Genomic DNA, 22,394 nt, shown 5'->3' with positions numbered 1-22,394 from the left:
GTTCGAATCTCGAATCTCGGTCTAACGGCAGATTAATTACAGATGGTGGACAACCAGAATAAGACTTTTACCGCCGCCGTTCCCGCGGCGGCAAAATTGGGATGTGTATTTGCTGCCTTTTACCGCTGAGTGGCGCTGTAATCACAGACTTTGAAAAGTGTCCATTTATTCTCTTTATGACGTAATCTGCCGCGGCAGTAATCTGAGCTGAGGTCACAGATAAATTCAAGATAAATATTGTGGTTAAACGAATTCAAATTCATTAAATTTAAACAACGTAGACACACGTTAACATTGTGTGCCCAGTTTTTCTATAATTTAGAAAGGCTATGTCAATAGGTTACTTGTCATTTACTTCGTGTTATTTTAATGTGTTTGTAGATTTATTAACTGAAACATAACAGTGAAATAAATTAAAATAATTTACCGTAAAATTAAAACATTTTCAGGACTTGCAGTTACTAACCAATGTTAGTCGGTTTAGCATTCTTTGTTATATTCAGAATTAAATAGGCTTACATGTTGTTATGATTATCAATTGAATTCTTTAATAAATAATCAACCACAATGCCTACTCACTTAAAAATGTTGGGTTAAAAATAACCCAACGAATAACCCAACTGTGGGGTGGTATAGCACCTTCCCAACTGTGGGTTATTTTAACCCAATGCATTGGGTTAAATACCAGTTGGGTTAAAATAACCCAACAGTTGAGTAAAAAAAATTTTTTTTATGACCTTATTTTAATAAATAAAATAGACATTGTTTTCAAATTTCTTTTTTTATTGGAGTATAAACACAATAAATATGTTTTAACATGTTTTGAGTATTAAATTATGAATGTAATAAATATTAGTGAGCCTAGTATGTAAATATACACGTTTATAATAAATAGAACAAACAATTATGATGTGCAAATATTAAAATATACATATTAAATTGAAACCATGCGTGCACACAGAGTACATAAATGAAATACATACACAGATGTGCCACAATAAAAATAAATAAACATACTTATTAAAAAGGCTGTACTGTACATAAATTAAAAATGTACATAGATGTGCCTACACACACACACACACAAAAAAAATATATATATCTGTACATACAGTACACAAATTTAACACAAAAAATAAACATGCTTATTTAAAAAGGCTGTACTGTTCATAAATTAAAAAAATACAAAGATGTGCCACAATAAAAAATAAAAACATACTTATTAAAAAGGCTTTACTGTACACTTTATGCATTGTGTTATAAACACCTTAATGTGTTTGGCTACTGGACTTACTGATGATCAGTAACGTTGAAAACAAAACTTTTAAGGAGGTGGCAATGTATTGAAGGAACTCCTCCAGAAATATTATAGACCGCATGCTGTAAAAACTCCCAAATGGGAGCAGAAGGCTTTGGGTAGTTAATGTCATAGATGTAGAATATTTTGAAGCATACATCCACTGCTTGAAGTAAGGTCTCTTTTTCAATTGCCTCCCCGTTGAAAATGATGAAAACTTGGGAGGAGTTTTCTTTGTCCCCAAGCACCAAGATGTGTGGATCCTGGCTTGTCTCACTAATTAGGTAATGCACCATATTAGTTCCAACCTTAAAAGATAAATATACTTTAGTTGGCATATATAGTGATGAACATTCCATGGATACAATATATTTTTTTTTTCAATTGCCTCCCCGTTGAAAATGATGAAAACTTGGGAGGAGTTTTCTTTGTCCCCAAGCACCAAGATGTGTGGATCCTGGCTTGTCTCACTAATTAGGTAATGCACCATATTAGTTCCAACCTTAAAAGATAAATATACTTTAGTTGGCATATATAGTGATGAACATTCCATGGATACAATATATTTATTTACAAATGAATCGCAGAAAAATTCAGCAGCGTTTAGGGTGTAAAAGTAACACTGAAGCAGTATTGTAGTTAAAGGGTTAGTTCACCCATAAATAAAATTGAGGGTGAGGAATTAATGACTGAATTTTCATTTTTGGGTGAACTAACCCTATAATTAAAGTAGGTTAACTCATGGTTAGTCATGACACCTGTGGATAACCAGAATCACTGAAGGAAAGAGTATATGTATACAGAGCAATGCAATTTAATGGGCCTATACAGTGCTTTTTTGGATTTTAAGTAATTACGTATTATGTATATTATATATTAAGTAACACAGCTGTTTGTGCACGTAAACTATTTGTAAAGTTACAAAGTATAAAATTCATGCCAAAGGACTTTCTATTTAACAGAAAACACTGTTCCTGAACTGCCTGAAACACCTCATTTGTAGTCCTGTCATTAGTTCTGTGACTTTACTATGTTACTATGTCACATATTTGCACCTGCCAGCAAACACCTTTCTACACCAGAGGAGTTTGGCGTCATGTTAAAAGCAAATAAAATGCAACAGTGAACACACTGGATTTAGATTGTAGACCGATGCCCCATTCTATTTTCTGATGTACTTCTGGAAAAGAGCTGATCTTTTTTTGAAACATGCGCTTTGACATGTCCATAATAAACAGTATGTTTGTGTTTCTGCACATACAGATGTACAGATATACGTACAGATATAACATACAGATTCTGCAGATATGCACATCATTCTGGATAATCAGAAGATTATGTTTGTTCAGAACATTTAACTGCAGATTGTTTTGCAAATGAGGCAAAAACATTATGAAATAAATGTTTTTTCAGATTTTTGCACATTTTTTAAATGAAATATCAAAAGGATTAAAAATGAAGATTTATTTTTTACAGACATATTTGATCATATTTACCAAGGGGGCAAACACTTTTTCACACCACTGTGTGTATATATATATAAAAAAGCCAGTGATGTTGCAGTGTTGCTTTAACTTACTGGTTTAATGTCAATGAAGCTGCGCTTTATTTCAGCATAAGTTGGACGGACCATTTTCCCATCTGTGCGGTATGGCGATGATGGCAGAACAGCGGGAAGGGTTTTAAAGGCAACTTCACCACGAACATCTTGAACGACAAGTTTACAGAAAGAATGCTTACAGTTTTCAAAAACCAATGGATCAAATCAAGTCTCACCCTACTTTTTTCTTGTTTAAACAATTACAGTATTCCTGAAGAAATGTACCTTTTTTATTCAATAACATGCCAGAAAGAGTGTGCTTACCATAGATATTTAGATACTAAAAGTAATTTTGGAAATTTCATATAAGTGATATGAAACTATAATTTGGTCAACAGATCTGAAACTACCTGTGCAGAGACTAGAAATGGTATACTTTGTGATTTTAATAGGATGTCCTACCATTTGACAAAGTTTCCAGACTTTCTAGAAGGACATCAGCAGCCTTGGGTTCTTTTCTTGCAAAAAGTAAAATCCGGTCAGTGAAGACAGGAGCCCAAAACTCATAAAGGCGGTCTGCATTGTCAGGGAATAAAACTCCAAAGTCCTGTGATATCTAAACAAAAACATTTAAAATGAAGCATTTTACTTTTCTAAATAATGTAGGATTTCTACTACAGGCCAAGACAACCCTTCAGTAAATTCCCTAAAATGCATATAATTATACTCACCATTCCAGGAAAATCGTAAAGTCTGGGATATTCTCTGTTTATTTCCTCAACAGTTTTTGTACCAGAGGATCGAATCCACGCAGCACGATGAGGTGCTGTACGTATCATTAACTCCTCGACTTGGCTGTGAGGGCTTCTGTTGTTCTTTAGCCACTCAATCATTGTGTGAAGTTCAGTCAAAGATGACTCAGACTCTACAGCAGATAAAATACACTAAAATTAGGGAAAACATCTGAAAAAACTTGAGTGATAATAAACTATCTTAGTGTTTCCCAAACCTGGTTCTGGGGTACCCCTAGCAGTGCAAATGTTTTCTCTCTCTGATCAAAAACACCTGATTCAAATTATCAGCTTTTTAGGCACACACCAATTAAATTAATAATTAACAACAACAAAAAATTAAATCATGTCTTCATTTACTAACCTAAAAAAACTGTTCTGGCCCTTGTTTATGACTGACAGAACCATGTTGGAAGTTGTTGTAAACATATAGGCAAGTAATTTAGGAAGCTAAAATTTAGGATGTAAATGACTGAATTTGCTTATTTGAGTAATCCATCCCATTCAAGCACTTGTAGCCATAAGAGCATTGCTTCAGTTCTGAGGATTTTATTAGATAATCATCAAGTGTTCTAAAATGGAAGCAAATAAAGTGAGGGACAATACATGTAATATAGGCCTACATTTATGTAATTTTAATGCTCTGGTCTTTGCAGATATTTAAAGATGGCCATCTTTAAGCTTGACTCTTTGGATTTATATGAAATGGTAACACTTGCACATGAATCAACTGTCCTCAGCATCATCGAGCAGTCCTTATTGTTGAGCCCTGTACTGGCTACTTGTCCAGCTGCAAGTAAAAATCTCACTCACTTGCCCCTTCAAAAATGCACTTGTTTCGGACAATCATGACACATCCCTAGTTCTAACCTGGCAGTGGAAAACTTGGTCGGGAAGAGGAATTCTGTGATGGCTGTGGATGGCTGTGCTGTCTCTGACTGTGTGGGGCTCTAAGACGTTTCCTCACATTGCGTAGTCTTTCTTCCAGGTAACCTGTTGCAGGGTGACGATAACGACCAGGTGTATACCATGACTCCTGCAGCAAAGAAATATAAATCAATCACTCTTATGAAAAAAAGTGGGGACTGATACTCTTTATCAGCTCTCGATTATCTTCTAATCAGAATCAGCACAACTTACATATCCATGTCCCTCGTTGTTCTTCAGGCTAGGAAACTGGGCAGTTAGTGCCAAAGCCATCTCCTTTTTGATCTCAGCTGATGGGCTTTACAAATAAACAATCATTTAAATAGGCTAGTTTATTTATTTAAATGTATTGGTCAAGTGATTTTACTTGTACTCACGTTTCCCCAAAACTTTCCATCAAATGAGAAACCAATAACCGCACCATCTGACGTCGCTCCTTGAGGCTTAGGTGCCTGTCTCGGTCTAAGGATGTTATTAATGTGGCTCCTCCAGATTTTCTGAGTATTTCTCGTATATCCTGTGAAAAGGAGAATGCATGAACTAAAACATTCCATTTGATTCATTCTTAAAAACATATATATAATAAAATAATTGGCAAAAACTCAAGTTCGGGTGCATTAAAAGACATGTTATTACAAAGGTTGAGTTGCTAGTTGTCCTTGTCTGGCAGCTTTCCACTATTGTCTGAGTTGGGGTTATTGGGTCTATCCTTATAGGTGACTGATTGTAACATGACTGATTGTTAACAGGGCTATGGCCCAGAGACTGTAAAAAAAAATAAAAAATAGAGGTAAATATCAGATGGTATCAGCAAGTATCCACATTGACAATTACCTTTACCTGTATTGAAGATGCTATGGGTGCAGCTATGCAGAATTGGTCTCACCCTTTATAATTCTCATACATGTGTATTTATAGAAAATAAAACATAATTCAAAAAAAAAAAAAAAAAAAAACCCCTCTTTTAAAGTGCATGGAACACTTAAAAACGGCGATACCGTAGTGGAATATAGTAATGGTCATCATCACAGTCAAATGACCTGACTGCGTGTAATGGGTGAAAATCAAACAGTTCACTGACACAAAGTGCTTCCAAAACTTGGTCAGGAACAACAACAGGCAAAGTAATGATGACTGAAACAAACTGTTGTCCATCTCTGAACTATTAGCTTCATTTTTTCATCAAGAGTGACTATTTTCTTAATACACCCAAACTGAGCATCTCCATCTGTAGTGCAGGACATGAAAACAGTCATACCTGGCCTATATACTGTGCCATTAACCTTGACCCATGAGGGGATATAAACCTCACTGGAACGAGGAAAATCTTCCAAGCTACCAGTAATATCTTGAACACCCTCTACTGACTGAAGAACAGACTTTTGACCTGAGCCAATCTCGATTTCCTTCTTGAACAACCTGCCTGTCAACAGCTGAAAGCACAGCATCATTTGGTGCCTGTATGCCATGGTTTTTGTGACATTTTTAAAATTACAAGTGACATGGCTTAGTCTTTTAAAAAAGCTATGTTTAGCCTCAAATCGCATGGCCCAGAAGTTGACAAGTGGGCCTATCTTTCTGAAAGTAGAGGGATAGTGAACCATGAAATGGTGTTTTGGTCTTAAATGCAAGTGAGGGAACAACTCTAGGAATAGTGTATGATTGTCTTGAATGAGACTTCGGAGGTATATTGTGGCCTCAGCAGTCATGGATGGGGAAAAAATCATTTCCATACAAGACAACAGTAGAAGCAGCAGTTCCCAGTACTTGTTGCCATGTGGTATTAAGTCACCTATTAGAAGGGGAAGAAATCGCAACATACACCACATTTGTGCTGCAGTCTGACGCATGGCACTGCTGTGGTTCTTAAGTTCATGACTTGACAGGACTGCTGGTTTATTGCACCTATCAACAAAACCATAATCAAAGCTTGTTAACCTGTAGTTTACAGTATCCAGGCTAATGTGGCCTTCAGCTATAAGTTCAGACAGCACTAGTTTCACCTCCAGAGGGCCAACACCCTCCAAAATATCATGCATGATATCAGGTGTAACATTGTCAACAACACTGAAAAATGCAAGCTCGTCTAGGATACATCTCCGTTTTAAGCCAGTTTCTGTATTGTTAGTCTGTAAATCCTGACTATAATTCAGTGCATTGCGCAGCAAATTTGGATCCTCTGTTGTCTGGCTGTGGAGAACTGGTTTGTGAATTTTGCACAAACGACAAACACTATTTGCTACAAAACTTTCTGAAAAACCAAGAAGAGAATTCAGGGCAAGATTGTCCCCACACACCTGTGCAACACCAACTTTTATGGTACCACTGAATTGTTCAGTCTCAATTTGAATGCCATTTTGTTCTAAATCCCTCAAATCTTTAACTATGCATTCAAGAACTGCATCAATGCCATATGTCTTGACGTCATCTGACTTGTACACCGCCAACAGAAAGCATGCTGACAATGAAGACAGCAGCTCAGGTGGTAGACATCTCATTTGGAAGTAAATTAGCCCCAGTTTGTGAATTGAAGTCTTGGAACCGATGGGATTTACAATTTCACAATCATCGTTATACAGGGACAGTGGAATGGAGAGATCTTTTGAAAACAAGTGGCTGGTTTTGTACTGCTCACCATCAATGTAATCAATGAGGGCACCATCTTCATTTTGCTTCTGAGAAAGGATTTTTTCCATGGACCTGGGCTTTCTAGAATTTTTTTAAGGACAGGCTGCAAAGGAACATATTGAAAGGTGTCCTGGACTGCTATCTGTCTCACACTGCCAGTCAGTGCATCCAAACGCTGGACATATGAAAGGCCTGGAAAATGCTTAGTCTCTGGCTTAATGAAAAACCCTGTTTGAGAAAAATATTTCATCTGTTTAAAGTCTGAATCCAGGTCCAACAATGGTTCAGCAGCTCTCTCAAAGTGATTATTTAAGGTAGTGACATCGGGGTGATCTGAGTGACCAAGTCGATGCAAAAGAGCCATCGTCTTGGTCTGCAAGTTAACTACAATATCAGTGATCAAAGAAGATGTTTGCTTCACCATGTAATTAATTGCAGAATAGGTTTGATTTGATTGGGCTTTAAGCTTTGCAAGGAAGCATGCCACTCTGAAGGTTATATCTTCCTCTGCTAAATCATCCCAGTCCTCGGTTTCCTCATCACCCCCAGAATCATCAAGTGTTGTTGATATAGTCATGTTTTCTGATGGTGAGAGTGTTGCAATATGTTGGTTGTGCAAATCTGTATCTGCTGTAGATGATACTGTGTGACAAATGTGTTCTTTTAATATGTGTCTCTTATATGACCATAAGTAATTGAATGTTCTGTTACAGCCATTTCCACTACATCTGAAGTAGGAGCTAGCACTGTTAATGCCATGAATCAATCTAAGATGTGCAAAAAGATCTTTTGTTTTCCCTGAAAATGCCTTATTGCACTTAAAACATGTCAGCAAACACGCAGTCATTGTTTAGCTAGTGTAAACTTACTCCCAAAAATTCCGAATGAAATTTCTTGAATTTAACCCTGAGACCAATTCGCGGAATTAGCGCAGCAATGCTCGCGTCATCCAGTAGCATAAAGCTATCTTCATCGACTTCTTCCTCTGTGTTAAAATGAAGCAGAATAAGAATCATTTAGTCCATGAAAAGTAAACTAGTCTTTAATTATAATTTTTTACATTAAATCAAATTAATTTGTATAGTGCTTTTTCATAATATATATTGTTTCAATGCAGATTTGCAGAAAGTCATAGACTCAGTTTCACAGACACAGATTAAGATTTTAGTCTGGGACTAGGCTTAATCCGTGTCTCTGAAACGGGGCAATAATGTTATGTTAATAATGATTTACAATAGAGCAGGATTTTAAAGGGTCATGAAACCCCCCTCTTTCAGCTCAAGTCTAGTGCACAATCTTTTTGAAAAATGCAACTTAATTGGGCGTGGATGGCTGTGAGAAGAATGGAGGGGAGTGGGTGTGGTGTGGCACGGCAGGGGAGAGGGGAGAGGGGGAACTGTCATCGCCAGTGGCCCATGCATATCGACTGTCACTAAAAATCAGTGGTAACACGTGAGGAAATGCTAGATTTTTTTTATAGCTGGCAAAGTTAAAGTCTAATGAAATACACGGACACCTTATTTTTGTCCGTTCAAACGTAACTGAATGCCCTGCTACATATATTAGCCTACAGTAAGGAAAGATGCACTGGAACTTTTGCACCACGAAAACAAACGCGCGTCTCATCATTGCCTCTCTCATCTACTACGCGATATCACAGTTTGACGTGTCTGTCATTGGAAAGTTCCACGTGGTGTAATGAATAATTAAGAGCAAGTGTCTTCTCATTGGATAAGTAAACTCAGTACATGAATAATAATGAGACACCGATGAGTCATCAAAGTACTATAATGCTCTGCCACGTCAGGACACGATGAAGATTTTAAACCCGGAAGATGAAAATAGCGTAAAATTTAACCATTTTCCCCCTACTATTAAATCTAACAGATGCTAACATTGTCTTCAATGGTGTTCAATACACATACCTCTGTTAAAATCTCAGAAAATTTGGTTTAGGGTTTCATGACCCTTTAAGGCTGGGCAGTATGACAGTATCCTCTGAATTTAGATCAAGCCATACTGTATGTAGTGTTGTCTAGAACATATATCAGTGACTTGGGCAAATGTCCAAGCAAGAGGGAACCAGTTCATTACCATTAACAAACAAAAACTTATATATATATATATATATATATATATATATATATATATATACATATTGAAGAGTTCAGATGCAAAAGCCTCTAAGTGCCATCTGAAATTCATTGCCATCATTTTTATCAAGCTTGTATATTTAAGTTCAGTAATTTTACTTAAATGGCAATGCAAATTACCCATTAATTGTCATTTAAGTGAAATTACTGAACTTAAATATACGAGCTTGATCAAAATGATCATTCTAGAAGAAAATTTCAGATGGCACTAAGAGGCTTTTGCATCTGAACTCTTCATATATATATATGTGTGTGTGTGTGTGTGTGTGTGTGTGTGTGTGTGTGTGTGTGTGTGTGTGTGTGTGTGTGTGTAAAAACATGGATCACTAAATTAAATAGATTAACTTACCTTGAAATTTTTCTATTAAGTTGCAGAGGTTCCACTGTTGTAGTTTGTCCCTAACAAATGAATCCGTTTATCTAAAACATAAGTATAAACACGTTTAGTACAAAACATTTAATACAAATGCAAAATTGTCATAGCATATAACGTTAGCCTACTATAATTAGATGCTATTCCATTAACTTACTCCTGTAATACATTTAATACAACATGCATTAATATATTAAAGCAGCTGTATGTACGTTTACCTTGAAACATCAGTTTCAAACTCATTCTATGATGGTAAACTGACTAACTTACCAATACAAACATGGTTAACTGACCTGACCCCACAAACGTCTGTTATAGCTAACATAATGTAACGTTATGTTTGAGTGGTGTGGCGTTGGTACGAAAATCCGCGGAAAGAGCAGATTGCTTTACAGCAGCGGCGCTTTCGTCTGGGTTTTTTGTACTTTTGTAACAGAGAATTCAGTGAATCAAACGTTTCTCACTGAATCTCACAGCATTGTTGTGATGTCCGTCATGTGATTGAGGTGTGAGCTTAGCTATAGAGCTGCGCTATCTGCCGGTCCGAGCTGATAAATGGTCCGTGTAGTGCTAGCGTAAATACTGATTAACGTTAACTTACCTAACGTTACTTTAGTTTATCTGTATACATTTCACCAGGCATTTCTATTAACGTTAGGTAATACATTTCTAAACGGTTTCGCTAATCTTTCGGCTAATGTTTTAATGACGTTATTTATGCTAGCGAGAAAACTGGGATAGCTAACAACAATCGCTCTGATCCGGAGAATAAAAAAAAAAAAGACAAAAGTGAACGATAACATAAAAAAAATAGTTCTAAGATATATTTAACGTTTCAGTAGACATTATTTCATGTTATAAAAGTTATATATATACATCATAAAACCTCATATTACTTACCTTTCACAATCAAGCTGTCGCTGATGTCCGTTGACTGTCTGTCACTGACGGGTCCGTTAATATTTGAACCATCGAAGCGCGAACGTATTTAACCCAATGGTTAGGTTATCACTAAAAATAACCCAACGGCATAAACAAATAACCCAACAAATTTTAAGATAACCCAATATAATGACCCAACATGCATACACCAACGGTTGGGTTAAAAAAATAACCCAACGTTTTTAAGTGTGTGGTTTTGCTGTAACACAATGGTCTTTTCAATACATGTTGGCGTTATGTAACACATATATGGATATAATACACAGCATTGGAAGTTATTAAATCAAGCAAATTCATGTGAATACTGTCGTATATGAACAAATAGAAGACGAGAAGACCTCGAGTTCACTAACATTACATAGGAAACAGATATCCAGGGGAAAGTGTAAAGAAAACACTACACAAAACATTACAATAACACCCGGCATTACAATAAGAATGGTGATGTTAAGAATGAAACCGTGGTAAACAGTTTAAAACAGTCTGTTTTAGAAAAATGAGAACAAAATCAAAGAATCATATAACTCAATCTCCATACTGCTACAACTAATTGCTGTTTTTGTTTTTTGCTTCATAGTCAAAACTTTGTGGTTTATATGTGTACTCACAGTCATGTGATGATACCAGAGCCACTATCACTGGTAATAGCGAACGAATGTGACAGTGACATTCTGTGTAGATTATCTCTTCATTAGCATTTGGTAACAATTGAGCTGATGCTCATCAATATTTATAATCGTGAAAAATTAACATAATGTTAAACTGATGAGGGACAAAGACTGTTTTTCTTAAAGAAACACACATTGTGAAGACAAACATGACAAATTGTCTATCTGTGACACCTTGACTCATAATGCGTAACTTAATTGAGGGATTTGTTTTAAGTGTAACAGTCGTCGTATATGTGATAGAAAAACCATCAGGCCTCACTTTTCATGTTGGGCCTGTTATGTGTCTTGTGACCGCTTCGTAGACAGACCTAAAAGAATATCGCAGTTACATTTTTTAAATTTTTTAAATTTTCTTATGCTGTATTTGTTCATTAAATAAAATAAAAAAAGCATTATTCACTTGTTTCATCGTGTGTTAACTCTATATTTATCCGGTTGAAATTTGTAGAAATAAGATAAGTAGGCTACATTTATAACACAAAAATAACCAGTTAATGGTTTTGTGTCAGAACACACCAGGTATGAAGCTATGATTGGTTTTAACTTTTTTATTCTAACTTTAAAGCTAGATTGTCCTTTGAAAAGTGTAATACAAAACATACGGTCTTTGTTTTGGGGGGGATATTTGGAAAATTACCTTACACACGCTGTGTTTTCACCGAATGAGCCGTTGACCGTCCTTAATGGTGTCATTGTGTGAGGAACTGTTTGGAGTATTGCAACAGCTAATTCTTAAAACATTGCGTCAGGCATATTTATCATATTTTTACTTTATACTTGCTAGGAAAATGAATTGAAATTGAAACTTTGTAGACGTAAGAAAAGTAAATTTTATAAAAGAAAAAGTACCAATTAATGACATTGTGTCAGAACACAACAAAAAATGTGTAATACAAATTGTATACACTAGGCCCTATTTGATTTTGGTAGGGAACACTGGAAACTAGATTCTTTTAGTTTAATCTTTGGTTTTAAGGGAAATTAAATATTCTCGGGATCCCCACTGACCCCTGAAGTTATGACTTCTGAAGACCTTAAGACGAGTACAATTAAATATCCACTCAAGACAACTTTACTTATGCTACATCATGGACCACAGAGGCTTATTGTGTGCTGATTTTCTGTAAACCCTAACGCTCAAAATAATGAATTGGTTGAGTAGGGCCAACTTAAATTCTACAAATTAGTTCAATCAAATGAACTTTTATGAGTATTAAGAACTTTATTTTCTTTTGAGTTCACAAAACGTACATATTTTAATTATATTGAATTTAGGGCTGTCAAAGTTAACGCGTTAATAACGCGTTAACGCAAAATCATAATAACGGCACAAATTTTTTTAACGCGCGATTAACGCAGCGCGTATTTTCTGTTTGACCCGTGGCCCAACCCCTAGTTGGAGAAATGGAGATACACAGTGTTGCCAACTTAGCGACATTGCAGACCCCTTTAGCGATTTTTTCCCTTCAACAAAGCGCCCAAACCTTATTTAGTTTCTGAGAATCTACCGGTGCCGCCGGTACTGCTCCCTCAGCGCGTGCGCGCACCTCTCGCTCTCTCTCGTTCGCTCTCTCTCTCTCTCTCTCTCTCTCTCTCTCTCTCTCTCTCTCTCTCTCTCTCTCTCTCTCTCTCTCTCTCTCTCTCTCTCTCTCTCTCTCTCTCTCTCTCTCTCTCTCTCTCTCTCTCTCTCTCTGCGTCTCGCGCGGAGGAGCAGCGCTTTAATTCAGTTAAGCACAGATATTATGTTGCTTCACTAATTTTACAAGTATAGCCGAAATCAGAGCACAGATATTGTCTTTATCTTATGTGAATTTGATTTCACCAGACGACGGCTCGATTATCAGGATTGTTGTGCAGATTAACATCTTGGAAGGGAGAGCTGGTTATGTCTTAATGGGTCGCGTTTCAGTCACCATTTCAAATTCATTCCGTTGTTTGACAACAGAAACAGTAAAATATACCAATGAAAACAGTTTTATTGAGAATTTAGCTTCATCAAAATGGGCACAGAGAGAGACAAACTACAATGTAATAATAAATAATAAATGTACATTTAGCATTTTCAGAAGAGCTGCCCTGTCATGCAAAAATCTAAACATGTTTGTGTTAGTAAATTGCTCAGTGCAAAGAAAGAGAAGTAATGGTAACCTGGCATTTTTTTGTTCTTTCTACATGTGTCTAATAGACATGAACAAGTTCTTTGAAAAACATCTATGACCTTTGAAACATGTCTCGTCTTCATGCTCTATGTTGACTATGGTTTCAATAATAAACATACATTTGCATAAAGCATCTATATTTATCCATGCCCACATTGATTAGAGTATTACAAACTTGAAAAGTATTAATTTAAGGTACATTTAGAACAAATGAAAAAATGTGCCATTAAATGCGATTAATCGCGAGTTAACTCATGACAATCATGCGATTAATCGTGATTAAAAAAATTTGAATCGATTGACAGCCCTAATTGAATTGTTTAATTGTTTTGAGTTCTATGAACTTGTTTCTTTTAATTAGACAAACTTAAATTTAACTGAAACTGGGCTGGGATCTCTATTCCCCAGCATGCTTTGCCATGACACTTAAAGGGGAGAGTAAATGCTAAAATTGTTTTGTACCTGATTAATGTTTTAGTGGGAGATTTAGTAATGTTTAATGTTTTGTTTTGCTATAGTTTAGAAAAGTTTCTGGTATTTTGTTTTTTTGGGGGTTACCACCATTGTGACGAGTGGAGCATGAGCTTGGTTTGAGAACAGTGAATTAACCCTTTAGACTCTGAAGTTACAATTGGTGTTTTTCACATAATTTGTTTTTGACTGTAAAATTCTAAAACAATGTGCGCTCTTCAAGTGTAAGGTGTCACCTTTTTCAGAAAAGAAGACGGCTTTCAATAAATTACAGCTATTGGCCATTAGTGTGTGTGTGTGTGTGTGTGTGTGTGTGTGTGTGTGTGTGTGTGTGTGTGTGTGTGTGTGTGGGGTGAGTTTGTAAATAGAATTTAAATAGACAAAAATAATATAAACGTGAATAAATGTACAGATTTTTATTTAGAAAAAATCTTTAAAAAAAATCACGAACAAAAGAAACTAACACTTTAAAGTGGAAAATCTAATTATAATGCATAAATAGCCTACAAGTCCTTTTGTGACACTGGGTTGCACGGTTTTCATTTAGGATACTTTTTCATACACGCACACATATACAGATGCATACGCACGCCACAAATACATCATGCTGGTGTGTGTCGGTGGACAAAATACTGTTTGAATACCTTTGGATAAATAAGATTTAAGATGACTAAGCACAGTTTTTGCTTTAAAATTGTAAAGTTTTGAACAGATGCTGTTATGTAAAATAATAGCTGGGGTAAAATTTCTGCAAAATCATTTCTGGGTGATTTTAAGGCAACGTCCATTTTCTGTCCCTAGCCTTTACAGAAATATTGCTCTTGAAAAACACTTTAGGGTTACAATTTCTTTACATTTTAAAATAAAACAATATGTTATTTGAACAATTACGTCGTCTTGAGCCATCTATGTGGCAATATTTGATTTTTTATATTTGAAAGTAGTGGTCCCCTGGAGTTGTGTCACTGGCGTTACCGTTCAACAAAATCTAATATTTTAAAATAAAAATCATACTGATGACATCACTCGACTTCCTTCTTCCAAATTCATGAATATCTATGAAGAAAGGCCCATGGCCTCTTTTCAGTTATCAAAAATCTTCTTATTTATCTCATGATTTCATATGAAGCTTTAGTTGAACTCACTGGTATGACCCACTTTACTGTTAGGGGGATGTAAAAATAAAAATACAAATAAAAATAAACTAGAATACTTATGGAATAAACAACTTCATTTAGTTAGTATACCATGATTGACAAGATATGGTATTTTTCATGAAAATTATCACTGGTGTTACTGTCACTGGTGTCTCTTTTCTTATTGGGAGAACCCCAGTGACACCGCTGACCCCCATTTATAGATAAACTTTATTCGAAGCTATTAATTTAGATTGTATGCCAAATGTAACAATTTAGTCTCATCTACATAATTATGGTTGAAGAATAATGATCTTTGGTCTTATGTGTGTCATTGGTGATTCATTGTGTCATTGGTGTCACTGTCTTTTCTATCACGTTAAATAAAATGTCACATGATAATAATTTTACATCCATTTAATTCTGATGCACTCAAAGTTAAGATTTAAAGGATTGCATCATTACTTGATTTTAACAGGTTTTTCAAATATTTTCATTGTTATAGCAAATACATGGTAGCGCAGATGAACTAACATCATTCAAGCATACTTTGAACAAATCTGATTAAAATAAACAAGACATAATCGCCTTATTTGTTGCACTATTATTATTTTCTGTAACTCTGACTACATGTGCTGAAAAATATAAATAATATTTCATAAAAACCTTTAATATTGCCAAAGAAGTAAGGTAACACATCACATACCTTGGCAGTACAGTACAGTGACTACACAAACTCCTCAGATCTGGAAGTTGAGAGGAGAATTCAGTCTGCTACCAAGGCTTTTGGCTCTCTCGAGAAGCGCCTCTGGAGCTGTCACGACATCTCGTATAGCACAAAAGTGAAAGTCTACAATGCTGCTGTAGTTCCTTGCCTGCTCTATGCCACCGAGTGTTTAACGCTCTACAGCAGGCATATCAAAATACTCACACGAGTTCAGCTACGTCATCTACGGGCCATCTTACACATCAGATGGCAGGATCGAATCCCAGATGTAGAGGTAATCCAACGAGCTGGCTGTGTCAGTGTTGAAGCCCTTATTACATCATCACAACTGCGATGGGCTGGACATGTGCGCCGGATGAGTGACAGCCGACTGCCCAAAGCAGTTTTTTAGGCAGAGCTAAAAGAGGGCAAAAGAAGCCGTGGTGGTCAAAAACTGCGTTTCAAAGATGCCCTGAAAAGGCATATGAGGATCTCCCCGGAAAGCTGGGAGGAACAGGCCCTGCAGCGTGAGAAATGGCAGCGCAGATTGAAAACAGTAGTCGCAGCTGTTGAGAAAAAACGTCAGAAAGAATATGCGAAAGCCCATGAGAGGCGGCACTATTCCACTGCAGCAAAAGACTTTGTCTGTAGCAAATGCCATCGCTGCTGTAGATCGAGAGCAGGCCTTCTAGGACTGCCGATGATTATGATGAAGGTAACACAAGCATGGTAGGCCTACATGCAGTCTTTAAATAAATGCACAAAATATAAAAATCATTAAGCTGTCATTTTTGTGTATTCATAAAGTCAAAGGGTGTTCTATAATGTGTTTTAGTTTAAATGTTAGAAAAAGAAATCTGATCTTCAAAAGGTGTCAGAATTGAGGTGTCATTTTGGGTTTCATCTTTCTTTCACACGTTCTCCTAGAACAACAGGCTGGGGGACAGCTCACCCAGGAAGAGGACGATTTAGCTTATCAGCACAATCACTGGATAAGAGTAGGCTATATAAAATGTAACTTCCTGGCTCTTTTGTTTTGACCCCTGACTTTTAGGCCTATACATAGCAACTACGCATAGAGGAAGGGGAGGGCCTGTGCCCCTGCCATGATGGAACCAATCTTCATTTTCAATTTAGCAAACGGAGTGCAAACATCTCTTCTGCTCAAGAATTCTAAATTCAAAGAGCTATTCATGGATTTCATCCGGTCCCTTTCCACAGGTGTATTAATCAAGCACAATGCAGTCTGCATTCATAATCTAGGTGCTTGATTTTATACACCTGTGGAAAGGGACCGGATGAAACCCATGAATATGATTTTAACCAGAGACAAAAAGACCTCCTAATTTCACAGATGGTAAGTTCACTTCAACACATGTTTAAACCTTAAAATACTTGATAATTTAATGTCTTATTTCGGACAAAACTAACATGTACAAGTTCAAATAAAGTTTTGACAAAAAAGGTTTTTATAAAAAGATAAACCTCACATATTTCAGACTTTAAATATTTATTTTTTTTATTAAAAAGAATGAGTCAAAAAGATAAATTACTGACATCTACAATGCACTTTAGCTTATCTTTTATTATTAATAGTACAATTCGGTCTGATTTTCCCGTGGCATCTGTCGTTGATGCAACCATGCACTGCGCTCTCCACAATGACAAAGAAGTTTTAGTGGCTAATGGATTTCCAACACCGAGAAACGCTTGCTGTAGCTCTGTTACAAGATTTATTTACGGTGAAGAGAAAAAACACCCGTAGTGTTTGGGTGCACCCCCATCCTCCCTGTTGACTGAGCTTGCAATGTTGTTACGGAAAGGGCGACGCTGATTGGTTGGTTCTTGTCACATGACCTGCGGTGCGTTTGCGGTATTCTGAAGAGTTGACATTTTTTCAAAACCATATCCACAAATAGCCATGTTTTCTTTATATTTTTACAATGGTTTATTTGCACTAAAACCATAGTAATGTCAAAATGCAAAAATTAAAACATCCGTAAGTGGACGTCCTTAGAATGTCCTCCAGCGAACGTTATAAACCGGACCAAATGCGGACGTCCTCGGAACGTCCTTCAGCAAACGTTATAAACCCGACCAAATGCGGACCTAAGTAGACGTCCCCTGTTTGCTGGGGAGTGGGCTGGCCTGGACTCCGGGCTTCTGCGTGATGATTGGAGGGTCTGTCGAAAGGCTGCATCTCCTTTTGATTGACAGCGATTTCATACAATAAAAAGTCACTGATTCTGAAGCTATTCGAGCTCAGTCCCATCGCGGATTTTTCAAGTGTTGTCGAAAGACAAACTGCTGCAACCGATTTCTTGGTATTTGCTTGTCGAAATTGCTAGCCACCCTTACAAAAAATAACTGCAGTACAATGAAGTACAACTGCAGTAAAACTGCAGTTCAAAGCAGTATAATTGCAGTATAATGAAGTACACCTGTAGATTTGCAGTATAACGAAGAATAGATACAATATAACTGCAGTACATTGAAGTTCAACAGCAGTAAAACTGCAGTACAAAAAGTACAACTTCATTATAGTGAAGTATAACTGCAGTACAACTGTAGATCTGCAGTATAATGAAGTATTGAAACCAGATTGAAACAATAACACTGATGCACTGCATGTGAAGACTTTAAATGCAAAAACCTCATCTGACTTTTTTTTTTTTAAATGAGCTTTTTTTAATCAGGCTCCTATGTTTAGGTTTAGTAATTTCACTTTGATGGCAATGAGGTCATTTTAGTTGCCATTAAAGTGAAATTATTTAACCTAAATAAAGGAGCTTTATAAAAAATATATATATATTAAAAAAAATAAAATAAAAAACCTTCAGATGGACTTTTTGGTTTTTGCATCTGAAGTCTTCATAGGTCTACCGTTTTTATCTGTACTGCAGTTATGCTGTATTGTGTGACGAATTTTTTCACTCGCATAAATTGCCCGCACGTGACCAGATCTTCTTCCTTCGCGCGAACGCACAGCGGTCGTTGTCCTGACAACGAGTCTTGAGATCAGCTGATGCTCGTTACGGGTTACGGGTCAGTCAGCGTATTTTCTGCTCCATAAAATACGGTTCTCTTACGAGAGGTCTCTCGTACTGCGTAAGATATCTTACGCTAGGGGAAAATCCTTTTTCCGCGAGATATTGAAGCCAAAAATTATCCTTAATTTTGTAATAATGCAAAACGCTTTGCGGCAGCATGCAGACATAGGCGAGGCAGCTCGCGCGCCTATTGGCTGCTCTGCGGTAACTGCAGCAGCCTATCGAGCGAGGCCTGGCCAGACCCAATCAGGGCACTTCGAGCCCGCTGCGTCACGTCCCGCCGAAATGGGCGTGGTCTAGGCCTATAAATACCGCTCGCAGGCAGCTATTATCTGATTTTTCATCCTTCAAGCGAAGCTGGAGCTGGAGAAGAAGCCGCGCCGTCTGAAAGAGAGCACCTTCAGCGGGACGAGTCACTGAAGTCGCTGGCCGTGCCGCCTTCCTTGCCTTCCTGCTGCGCTATCCGGCGTTATATCCTTTCTCTGCTACTGTGTTTATGTATGTGTGTGTGCTCGCCGCCGCGACACACACTCCCATTGCACTAAAAGAGCTGGGCGTCTTTTTGAAGACGCCCCTTTTCCTGATCACGCAGCTCTCGCGCTCGCTGACGGCGACTGCCCTCACTGCGAGCTAGTTACTGCCTATGGTGACTCTGAGGACTCACCTGGCATCCTTCTCCGAGACTGTATTGCAGTGAGCAAGCCTGTTGTAACACACGCATGCCTGCAACCAAACGCCAGCACGTTGACGCTCTCTTATAATACTCGCGCTAACTGAGTTACAATGTGTCTCCCCCTGTGGCCCAGTGGCAGACTCTCAGGTTTTTGCACGCGAGAGACCCGCGTTCGATCCCCGGGTCTACCGGCAGATAAAATTATGCCGTCAATGCTCGCTCTGTCAGTTCCCTGAAAAGGCGACTGCAGATGTGTATTTTGCAGCCAACGAGCGCGTTGTACAACCCGCTCGCCTGCACCCAAACACCGTTTCTATGGTGTTCCGTGCGTCACTGGCGTAAGGAAAAAAGGGAGTTTTTCTGGTCCCGCTGCGGACGGACCAGCCTCCTTTTTCCTATACATTTCATATTCCCCTCTGGAATTCAGGCGACTGGAAATGTCAATATTGCAGTGAACAAGCCTGTTGTAATGCACGCAGGCCTGCAATAAACGCCAGCATGTTGACGCTCTCTGTTTCTATGGCAACTTCTCGCTCGTTCAGTTCCAGTAAATGTGACTGTTCCAGTGTATCCTGCAGTAAACAAGTCGGCGACGCAGCACGCTTGCCTGCACACAAACGCCGTTTTTACGGCTACCCAGATAAATCCCATAAGTGTGAATTTTTCTGGTGTCCCGGCCACGGCCGATGGTGCTTTATGTGTAGAAAGAATGCCCACTGCCCAGTGCCCATCTCTACACACAAGCACAGCCCGTCACACAGGGCTCGCGCTCATGAATCGACTCAGATCGATTGCGCTTCAAACATGGTGAATGTGCCCACTAACACCACGTTATGCATGTCTCACGGTTTCTGTAAAAACGAAACCAACGTGCATTCGCTTCACTCAAGCGAACGATGCTTTCAGTGTGATAAATGTGCCCGCTGTCCCGCGCCCACATCCACACATAGACATGACAGTTCCTACGGGAACCGCCCAGCCCTCCCCCTCGCGGTTGACCACCGCAGAGGAGTCGAGCGCGGGCAATCTGCCCGCTGTTATCAGCGCGCCCCATGCCTCAAATGTCACGAGCGCGACGCTTGTGTTACAGCACGCCGAAGCCTCTCCATCGCTGAGCGAGCGGAGCGCGCTTCGTATTCAACCCCTAGCTATTCATGCGGACGCATGGGCAAAGCTGCCCGGGGTTTCGAAGTGGGTGCTGAACATTATAAAAAGAGGCTATTCGCTACAGTTTCGCCGACGCCCTCGCCGCTATGTGGCGCGCGTCGAGACCACGGTAAAAACAGAAGTAGCACATTTACTTCGAGCCAAAGTGGCGAAACTATTGAGCAAAGGGGCCATAGAGCCTCTCTCTCAATTTCAGAGCGAAGAAGGGCTATACAGCAGATACTTCCTGGTACCGAAAAAAGACGGGGGTCTCAGACCCATACTAGATCTAAGGCAACTGAACAAAGTGCTTGTGAAGCGACAGTTCAGGATGCTCACGACCAGACAAATCCTTGTGCAGATTCGCCAAGGAGATTGGTTTGTGTCAATAGATCTGAAAGACGCGTATCTCCCCAACCTTCAGGACTTGTACAATGCCAGAGTGAAGAAACGGGCAGGGAACATCATCACAGACCCCTCCCACCCCGGCCAAAACCTGTTTGCACTTCTGCCGTCAGGCAGACGTTACAGATCTCTGCGCACTAGAACATCTAGGCACAAAAACAGTTTTTTCCCCCATGCTATCTCCAGCTTAAACAGCTAAAACAGCCATTAACACCTGCTGTATAACTCATTCAGTACTTGAGAGAGAAGCAAGAGGTTTTTTTTGTGTAAATACATATACAAATTTTATTTATAGAGCTGTACACACAATGCACAAATCTGTACATAAGTCTTCTGTTTCAGATGTATACTAGAACTATTATTATTGTTTATTCTATTTATTTATGTTCTCATTTAAATGCCTGTTCTAATGTCATATATGTATGTATGTACCAAGAGCTCCTGTAAAAACCACAAAAAATTCCTTGTGTGTTTGTGCACACTTGGCGAATAAAGCTCATTCTGATTCTGATTCTGATTCTGATTTTTCAAATACAGATAGCGTCACGTCACAGGCGATATTTGAGATTCGCCTTCGAGGGCCAGGCATATCAGTACACAGTCCTGCTGTTCGGTTTGTCCCTGGCACCCCGTACATTTACAAAGTGCATGGATGCGGCGCTCGCACCCCTCAGAATGAGAGGCATGCGAGTACTGAACTATTTGGACGATTGGCTGATTCTAGCGCAATCTCGCGCAGTGCTCATAGAACACACGACCATTTTACTCGATCACCTCGAGGATTTGGGTCTCAGTGTCAATTGGGCGAAGAGCTCTCTGTCACCCAGTCAGAAGATATCTTTCCTGGGCACAGAATTGGACTCGCTGTCCATGATAGCGCGACTATCACCACAGCGCGCGGTAGACATTCAACGCACAGCGAACTCGTTTCGCTGCGGCGCGTCTGTCCCGCTCAAGAAATTTCAGAAGATGCTAGGTCTCATGGCCTCAGCATCATCAGTGCTCCAGCTGGGCCTGCTCCGCATGCGCCTGCTGCAGTTTTGGCTGAAAGCGCGAGTCCCACGCAGAGCGTGGGCATCCGGTTCGCTTCGCCTCAGGGTCAATCAGAAGTGCGTCACAGCTCTGAAACCTTGGAGAGCGAACGACTGGTACCAATCAGGTGTAAGCCTGGGGACTTCCTCGAGGGTGAATGAGGTGTCCACGGACGCGTCCACCTCGGGATGGGGAGCGCTGCTCGAGGGCAGACCGTTCTTCGGCCAGTGGTCGGAACGGGAAAAGCTCCTGCACATAAACTGCCTCGAAATGACCCACAGACAGTCCAACTGC

At 38.8% G+C, this 22,394-nt stretch overlaps 1 protein-coding gene and 1 long non-coding RNA gene across 2 annotated transcripts in view; both read right to left on the bottom strand.

Moving 5' to 3' along the window:
- The window catches only part of LOC309508618, a 39,853-nt gene extending 27,006 nt beyond the window's left edge, over positions 1–12,847 (bottom strand). Inside the window, exon 1 of the long non-coding RNA XR_014209609.1 lies at positions 12,713–12,847. This is a non-coding gene — a long non-coding RNA (uncharacterized lncRNA). The remainder of the gene's footprint in view (positions 1–12,712) is intronic.
- On the bottom strand, positions 853–9,314 carry LOC309508174 (uncharacterized protein; the record flags this gene model as incomplete). Its single annotated transcript, XM_082182699.1, has 10 exons — positions 8,053–9,314; positions 5,192–5,320; positions 4,933–5,072; positions 4,769–4,853; positions 4,499–4,664; positions 3,569–3,762; positions 3,300–3,453; positions 2,877–3,004; positions 1,650–1,799; positions 853–861 (listed from the first exon to the last, which is right to left on the bottom strand). The coding sequence occupies exons 1-10, from the start codon at positions 8,197–8,199 to the stop codon at positions 853–855; spliced, it is 1,302 nt and encodes a 433-aa protein (XP_082038825.1). The 5' UTR covers positions 8,200–9,314.
- Positions 12,848–22,394: the final 9,547 nt, after the last annotated feature.

This window comes from Leuciscus leuciscus, assembly GCF_965113295.1.
Source record: "Leuciscus leuciscus genome assembly, chromosome: 10".
NCBI classification, from domain to species: Eukaryota; Metazoa; Chordata; class Actinopteri; order Cypriniformes; family Leuciscidae; genus Leuciscus; species Leuciscus leuciscus.
This window is presented reverse-complemented; position numbering and strand designations above follow the sequence as displayed.